This window comes from Myotis yumanensis, unplaced genomic scaffold (assembly GCF_028538775.1).
Source record: "Myotis yumanensis isolate MYYU_CA2020_CCGP unplaced genomic scaffold, mMyoYum1.0.hap1 SCAF_2, whole genome shotgun sequence".
NCBI classification, from domain to species: domain Eukaryota; kingdom Metazoa; phylum Chordata; class Mammalia; order Chiroptera; family Vespertilionidae; genus Myotis; species Myotis yumanensis.
The window spans coordinates 213788965-213797743 of record NW_027223753.1 but is presented as its reverse complement, the minus strand read 5'-3'; the positions used below and the strand labels follow the sequence as shown (position 1 = coordinate 213797743).

The window sequence follows — 8779 nt, the reverse complement described above, 5'->3', positions numbered from 1 at the left end:
TACTTCCGGGCCCGGCCAGCATGGCTCAGTGGCTGATCATTGACCTATGAACCAGGAGGTCACGGATCGATTCTTGGTCAGGGCACATGCCCAATTTGCAGGCTCAATCCCCAGGGTGGGGTGTGTAGGAGGCAGCTGATCAATGATTTACTCTCATCATTAATGTTTCTATCTCTCCCTCTCCCTTCTCTGAAATCAATAAAAATACATTTAAAAAAAAATTTTTAAATCCTAGACTAGATGAAATCACCAGGCAAGGAAAGGGAGAAAGTCCAGGGCAGTGACCTGGGTCGGGGAGGGAAGAGTAGAGATGCACAAAGCAAGCAGCAGGCAGACAGGAGCCTCGGGGTCCTGGGGCCGAGGGAGAGGGTTCCGGGAGGGAGTGCCCGGCAGGTGACCTGGCTGCTGAGCCGGCGAATAAGGTGGGGCCAGGAGGCTGAGCAGCGGGTTAGAACTGGCCGCCTAGGGTACGTGCTCTGGCCCCGTGAGAGCTTTTAGCAGCCGCCGTCCATGGATCTAGTGCCTTATTTAACCAGGTCCCTCAAGATGCCCACGTGGGTCACTGCTTTTTTCTGAGGTTCCCTGGGGGGTCGTTCATTGACATCATGGGCGGTTTTTACCCAAATTACTGAGGTAGCCTTTCCAGCTTGTCTTCCATCAGTTTTGGTAACAGACTTTCCCAAAAGTCCCTATCGCTTTATAATGATTTCCCGTAACCCCGACCGCATGTATTTGTGGTCTCCCACCCCTTCCCTTCCTTTCTTCCGTTCCTTCTTTTTAAAATATATTTTTTATTGATTTCAGAGAGGAAGGGAGAGGGAGAGAGAGATAGAAACATCAGTGATGAGAATCATGGACCGGCTGCCTCCTGCACGGCCCACACGGGGGATGGAGCCCGCAATCCGGGCCTGTGCCCTGACCGGGAATCGAACTGATCTCACGGTTCACAGATTGGTGCTCACCCTTTTCTTTAAAAAGTAATCAAGTTATTTTGTGGGCTTTCTACTTTGTTTTTCAAAAACAAACTAAATCTTGAGTTTGTTGTCAATTCTTCTGTCTCCCTACCCGCCCTCCTGCTTTTTGTTAATCTTCACCCAAGGATATTTGTTTCTGTTGATTTTTTAGAGAGAATGGAAGGGAGGGAGGGGGAGAGGTAGAGGTAGAGAGAGAGACACATCGATGTGAGAGAGACACATCTATTGGTTGCCTCCTGCACATGCCCTGGCTGGGCCCGGGGATCGAACCTGCCCCTGCCCGGCACTCCCTCCCGGAACCCTCTCCCTCGGCCCCAGGACCCCGAGGCTCCTGTCTGCCCTCTGCTTGCTCTGTGCATCTCTCTGCTCTTCCCTCCCGGACCCAGGTCGCTGCCCTGGACTTTCTTCCTTTCCTTGCCTGGTGATTTCATCTAGTCTAGGATTTAAAAAAAATTTTAAATATATTTTTATTGATTTCAGGGGCAGGTACATGTCCTTGACCAGATGCTCTAACCACTGAGAAACCGGCCAGGGCTCCCACCTTGTTTTCTTTAGGTTTTGCGTTAGTTTTTCTACGTTTCCCCTTCGATGCTCGGTTCGTGTTTGCGACCGCGTTTAAGGATATGACTATTACTTTGCCTTCAGCTGTGACCCTACCCCACAGGGTCTGATATATAATATCCTCATTATTGTAATTTCCTAGGTCCACTGCTGTTCTAGTTTGATTTCCTCTTTGAAACAAGAAAAAACAGAGGTTGCTTTTTTTCATTTCCGACGGGTTGGGTATTAATTTTTTTGTTTGCTTTGACTTTATTATTTTTAGTTTTATTGTAGCTTTAGAAGGTGGTTTCTATTTCAGTTCCTGAGATTTATTGGGGTTTGCTTTGTGATCTAATATGTTATGAAACTGTGCAAGTCCTCCTTGTTTTTGAAAAGACCCTGCCCTGTGTTTTCTCTTTCTGTTCAGAACACGGCATTAGGTGTGCATGTGTGAGGTCAGCCTTGCTCATCCTGCATCTCTTTCCTGCTTTCGCGTCTGACTTGATAGGGACTGAGCGAAGGAGTTGGGGTCTTACTGTTAAGACCCCACACACACACTCACGCACACACTCACGCACACAGCTGTGAAAGCGTCACTGTGACTGAGATAACAAGCATTTCCAACGGAGGAAAAGCAATGACCAGTAGGGAGGACGGACCAGCCGAGTATCGGGTTCACCCCTAATTTTGTTCTCTTACAAAAATATTATAAAACACATTGAATAGAAAAATTATGAAAAGGCATAACAAAAACCCAGGATTTCCTAAAATGAAGGAAGACATAAATGTATACATCAAAAAAGTCCTTCATTATTTATTTATTTTTTGTATAGGGCGTAATGTCACAGGAAGGCCATAGCATTCTGCCACCCATGAGGAGTAAGCCCAAGTTGCTGTTGGATGTGTTATACACAGAGAAGCCATTCTTCAGGCGCTCTGCTCTTTCCACACCTAGAATTACTTAAAAAAATATTTTTACATTGACTTGTTGTTCCACCCACTTACACGTTCATTGGTGGCTTCTTGTATGAGCCCTGATTGGGAATAGAAACCACCATTTGGGGTATTGGGACGATGCTCTCGCCAACGGAGCTACCCGGCCAGGGCAAGAGGCCTTCATTATTTAGGACAAAAAAAAGAACAATAAATTCTGAGTGAAATGATTGACAGTCAAGGTTGATGGGAATATGGTAGAAATAAAGATATCTACTAAAGAAAAATCAGTCTAGCATTGGATTTCTCCTTAGCAATTTTATTTATTTTTTTAAATCCCCACCCAAGGATATTTTCCCATTGTTTTTTAGAGAGAGACAAAGACGGAGAGAAATATCGATGTGAAGAGAAACACATCCATCGGTTGCTTCTTGCACGCGCCCTGACCAGGGCCCCGGCCGGGGAGGAGCCTGCAACCAAGTATGTGGTTTTGACCGAAATCAATCCTGGGACCCTTTGGTCCGCAGGCGGACGCTCTATCCACTGAGCCACACCGGCTAGGGCTCTCCTTAGCAATTGTAAATGAAGGAAGAAAATGGAACAGTGTCTACTGAGGGCTTTGTCAGAGGGGTTCTGTATGAGCCATTTTTTGCAGCAGCCAAGTAATCGTGCAAATAACAAGGCAGCAGAAAGATGCATCCAATCGCCCGGTTTCCTGAACTCTGTCGTTTATGTGGGGGTGCAGACACTGTGGAGCCCAGGTTCCTAGGTCAGAGCGTCTTCCCGAGGACCCCGAATTTGTCATCGGTGGGGTGTCCTCCGTGTCCCCACCTGCTGCAGGTGGAAGTGGGCTTGCGGTGCCACTGGAGTGGGAATTTCTGGATGCCTCCACAGGAGGACGAGGTGTCGTGGGAAGTTTCTGTGGAGTTAAGCCCCTGAGTTTCCCAGGTCCCCTCTCCCTCCGCCCGCCTGGGAAGGAGTCCAGCCGTGTCTCCCCCGCTCCGTGTGTGCGCAGTCCGAGCGGCGCCTGGCTGGCTTGGCTGTGTCCCCAGCGCAGACCTTTGCGTGTGGCGTCTGCATGGCGGGGGCAAGGAAGCAGGAGTCAAGGAAGAGGAACCAGAGAGTGAAAACCCCTTTGTCTGGGAGGATGTGTTCCCACATTTCCATGGGTGTTATTGGCTCCACCCTCGGGCCAGTTACCTTTGTTCCAGGCTAGATGGACAGGACGCACCTTCCCTACATCACCCCAACTTCACTGCGCGTGCACCCATCTTCCCCTTTGTCCGGTTCCTCCCCCCAAGGATCTGCAGGGAGCAGACGGTGGTTCCTGGGAGAGTGAAGGTACAGCTTCCTGGTGAAGCTGCCCCGATGGCCGTGCCCACATGTCTGGCCTCCCCGTTGCTCTCTTCCCCTCCTTCATATCAACACCTAGCGAAGGACAACGAGAGCACTGACCATAACCCTGCCACACGTGGGCCCCTGGGGAATGTTTCTCTCTGTCACTGACTTTCCTGGTGAACCGAGGTGAACCTGCACTCGGGAGCAGGGGTGGGCTCTGCACCGGACGGAATGCCCGCCCTGCACTGTCGCCTCCCTTTCAGCTTTCGCCAAGGCCCGGCCTGTTTCCCATAGTGGGGACCCAGGGTGCCAGGAGGCCTGGCTTTTCCACGCAGCTGTGGTCCTGGGGAGTTGTGTGCTCCTGGGTTAAACTCCATAAACTAAGTCATATGTACAGTACGTGAGGAGTTGCATGTCTGAAGGGATTTCGTGGTGGTGTCTTCTGTAAACCACAGGCCACTTGGGTGAGCTGCTGAGTGCAAGGCCATGGGAATGAAGTGACTAGGACAGGAAGGTTCACAATCTAGGGGGGAAGAGACACTTGTAAAGGGTGACATAAGGAAAACACCAAATACCCCAGTTCTTAGTGTCTGTCGGGATAAACGATTATAGACTGGATAGAGCTGTGTAACTACCACCCAAGTCGAGAGAGGGAACTTTCCCAGCACCCAGCCGCCCCCAGCACCCGCCCCGTTACCAACATGATGGCACCAATTCACACCCTTCTTCCTGGAAGCAATAGTTGTAGTTGCCTCACCTCCTTGTCAGCACTTGATACTGTCAGTCTTTCACATTTTAGCCATCTTAGTGGACACGTGTCGGTATCTCATTGTGGTTTCAATCAGCACCAGATTCTATTTTATTTAAATTTTTTGGTTAATCTTCACCTGAGGATATTTTCCCACTGATTTTGAGAGAGAGAGTGGAAGGGAGGCGGAGTGACAGAGAGAGAGAAACATCGATGTGAGAGACACATTGATTGGTTGCTTCCCGTATGCCCCCTCACCAGGCCTGGGGATGGAGCCTGCAATCAAGGTACGTAACCTTGACCAGAATCTAACCCAGAACCCTCCAGACGCTCTATCCCCCGAGCAACACCGCGAGGGCACCAGATTTGATTTTAGGGAAACGAAGCCGTCGACATTCTCCTGCTTGGCGTTACGGAGAAGCTCAGATGTGAATGTTGAATTTCCTAGCAGAAGAGTCTGTGGAGCGAGGGATGGAAAGGAGGTGAGCCCTCCCTCTGAGGGTCATCTGAGGGGAGGGCTGGGACCAGGTCCTGTCCGGGTTCTAGGATCCCAGGTGTGGCCCTGCGCTCCCATCCCCACCACCTCTTCCCTGTCCTGGGGCCGGCTGCCTGCCGCCTCCCCTCCGTCTGTCTGTCTGTCTGTCCGTGCCCAGCAAGGTCCCAGGTGTGCTCCGACCAAGGCAGGCTCCAGCTTCCCCAGACACCTGTCCAAGCCACTCGGCCCAAACCCTGCTGCTTTCCTGGCCTTGAGTCCTGCCTTCTCGCTGTTGGTTATGCTGGATGGGAAACGCAGGCAAATGCTTTATTTTGGACAAACGCCTGGGATGACTGACAAAAGGCAGCAGTGGATGCTGGGGGTGGGGTGGGAGGGGTGTGTGCAGGAACTGGTGGGCTGCCTGGTGGGCGGAGAGCTCCAGCTGTCAATCATTTACCCCGCAGGGGTGGCAGCGGGGGAGCTGGAAGGAAGGAATGGAAGTGTGTGCTGTGCTGAGCTTTCCTGGGGCAAAGATGCAGAGCCAGCGGGGTGAGGAGGACACGGTGATCTCCCCGGGGGCTGGGCCCCTCCAGATTTATGGGGCGACCTCATCGGGCCTTTCCCTGGGCAGGAAATGGGCTGTTTGCTAATGCCCTTCCCCTGCCCCACACACCTGCAAAAGCAAGTTGGTAGTATTTTAAAATCATTTACTAGAATGAAATGGCTGTGTTTTCCTTTGGATAGTTGCCCAGTAATTGGCTTTGTGCTTTTTGAATCAAGAAATGGCTTCAAATATATAGGACCTCAGATTTCAGTCTCTCTCTCTCTCACACACACATACACACACACACACACATACACATTCACACACACTCACATACATACACACTCACACTCACACACTCAGTTCTCCTCTAAGGTGAGAAACGGGTTAGGAAACCATAGGAAATGTGGGGCACGGGCAGCTTTTTTAAATCCTAGAATCGTAGTTAAAGCTGATTTACTTGTCATTCCTCCGGGGCTTCCTCTGTTTGCTCCCCCCCCCCCCGTGGCCGCCACGCACAGAGCACTGCCACTTCTGGTCACATGTCTACAATCGGTGTTCCCTGCAGAAGAAGGTGCTGTGGTTGGCCTTGGCTCTTGGCCTTGGTTGAGCAGGTCCCCTCCAGGCCCTCGCCCTCCTCTGACCACGCAGTGACAGCGGAGGCTCCCGGCTGACACCCAGCCCAGGGTCCCCCTGGCCACAGGGAGCTGCTGGGGGACCTGTCACTCCTTTCCCCCAGGGCAGCCAGGTGGTCCGACTGCCTGTGCCCAGCAGCAGCTCTCCAGGTTGATCGCTGTTCACCAGGCACAGGAGGGGAGGGGCCCTGCTGATCAGTGACGGGCCCAGGTTTCTTCCGTCTTCAGGAAGGAGCTGAGCTTTCCTGGGTGAAGCTGCAGAGCACATACATGCACCCTCAGGGCACATCATGGGCACGTGAGCATGTGTGTGCGCGCATGAGAGAGAGTGTGTGTGTGTGTGTGAGTGTGTGTGTGCATAAGAGGAGTGTGTGTGTGTGAGCATGAGAGTGTGTGAATGTGTGTGTGTGTGAGAGCATTTACAGCTCTGACACGTGAGCTAGGTCATGGCCAGCAGGCAACCTCAGGTCTTAAAGCAGCCAGACCTGCCCTCCCAGGGGTCCTCCTGCTAACGGGACAGTCAGCAGCCCTGGTACCTGCGCTGACGGGCAGCCCGTGACACGCTGTGGGGCCTGGGAGTGCGAGCGCTCTTCACAGCTCCTCGCCAGAGCCCCGGGGGCCAGGCCACCTGCACGGCTCATCCCCCCTCTGACCTGCCTCTGGCCTGGAGGGCCCGCTGCTAGGGGACTGTCTTTACTTGGTGACTTAGGGCACATGTCTCTACCCCAGGAAGCCCGCGCTGCCTGCGGCCACGGGCTAAGCCAGGACTCGGCACCTGTTGGGATGAGTGTTGCTCGAGCATTTTTTTTTTTAAATTAATGTTTTCTATTGATTTTAGAGAGAGAAGAGGGAGAGGGAGAGAGAGAGAGAAATATCCATGAGAGAAAAACAACATGGATCGGCTACCTCCCTCATGCCCCCAGCTGGGGACCGAGCCCGAACCCGGGCCTGTGCCCTGACCTCTTGGCGCATGGGTTGATGCTCAGCCACTGAGCCACACTGGCCGGGCATGTTTTGGATGAAGACGAGCCCGGGCTCCTGTGATTCTCCCGCCAGGCGTGGCCCTGCCCTCTCCTGGGCGATTCCCGGGCTTTCCGAGGCGGAGCCCCACAGTGCGCCCGCTCCCAGCGCCTCTGCGAACAGAAGCGGAGACTGCGTTTCAGAAACAACCACAGCCAACAGGTTTATTCCCGTCCTGCAGACAAATCCACGGACCAAGCCCCACGGTGCTCTTGCCTCGGCTGCTTTCCCGTCACCCACATAAATACATGGAATAAATACAAAGCCAGAAGGACCTCTGTAGTCTTTGGTATAAGAGCGTTTCTCCTCTCACTTCCCTCCTCCCTGGTTCCCAGCCCATCACGCCCACATGCTGCCTTTGGGCACAGGAACAGCCCAGACGTGAACTTAGCGCCCGGGTCCTGGGTGCCGGGCCCCCTGGGCTCAGGGAGGCGCAGGCCCTGGGGTCTCACACGTAGTCGTTGAGCCGGTACCCGCTGTGCGAGGCCGAGGTGACCGAGGGCGCCCGGTTGTCCTTGTAGGCGGCGGGCGGCCGGTAGGAGGGCGCGGTGGCGGTGGCGGCCCGGGGCGGGGCCGGGTAGGGCCTGGAGGGGGCCGCGTCCAGGCAGGACAGGCAGAGCAGGGTGCCGCCGATGAGCGCCAGGGACGAGGAGATGAAGCCGAGGTACAGGGCCTGCCCGATCTCGAACTTCATGCTGCTGGGCAGCAGCGGGTTGTAGAAGTTCTGCACCACGTCGTGGGTGGTCCAGGCCACGGCCACCATGCAGAGCAGGCCGGCCAGGATGAAGAGCGCGCCGCCCAGCACGGCGCACGTGGCCTTGGTCGGCGTGCCCTTGGCGCAGCGCGTGCACTTCAGGCCCACCACGGCGCAGGCGCAGGCCGCGCCCGCCAGCAGGCAGGAGATGACCATGAGCGCGCGGGCCGCCTGCAGGTCCTGGGGCAGCGCCAGCAGCGAGCGGTAGACCTGGCACTGGTAGATGCCCGTGCTGTGCCACACGCACTCCATCCACAGCCCCTTCAGGTAGGACACGGCCGTCAGGATGTTGGTGCCCACGTGTGCTGTCCGGCGCCAGTGCGGCAGGATGGTGGTGATGAGCGTGCCCACCATGCCCAGGAAGCTGAGCAGGAAGCCCAGCAGCTGCACGGCCATGCTCGCCATGGCCCCGCCGGGCAGGGTCTGCGCTCACTCACGCGCCCACAGGGGTCCTAAGGGAGCAGAGGGTAGGAGAGAGAGGAAACGGTTAAATGTCATCTTGGTGCATGTATTTCTGCCTCGGAAGCTGAGTTTCCATAGGCAGTTGGCATGACAATATATTTTATTTATTTACTAGTGGCCCGGTGCACAGATTCGGGCACGAAGGAAATTAATTAGAAGAAATATTTTAATATTGGGCTCCCTCCTCTCTGGTTTCGGGGTGTGTCACCTGAGAACCGCCGCTGCCAAGTCACTGCAGCTCGGCAGCTCCTGCCCCCTGGTGGTCAGTGTGTGTCATATGTACTGGCTGGTCAGATGATCGGATGGTCACTTAGCCTTTTATATATGTAGACTAGAGGCCCGGTGCAGGAATTTGT

General features: G+C 54.2%; 1 protein-coding gene and 1 non-coding gene across 2 annotated transcripts; both read right to left on the bottom strand.

Moving 5' to 3' along the window:
* Positions 1–2339: 2339 nt before the first annotated feature.
* Positions 2340–2468, bottom strand: LOC139004765 (small nucleolar RNA SNORA11). Its single transcript, XR_011470582.1, has one exon. It is a non-coding gene; the product is annotated as a small nucleolar RNA SNORA11 (small nucleolar RNA).
* A 5187-nt stretch (positions 2469–7655) lies between these two features.
* On the bottom strand, positions 7656–8386 carry CLDN14 (claudin 14). Its single transcript, XM_070403679.1, has one exon. The coding sequence runs from the start codon at positions 8364–8366 to the stop codon at positions 7656–7658; it is 711 nt and encodes a 236-aa protein (XP_070259780.1). The 5' UTR covers positions 8367–8386.
* Positions 8387–8779: the final 393 nt, after the last annotated feature.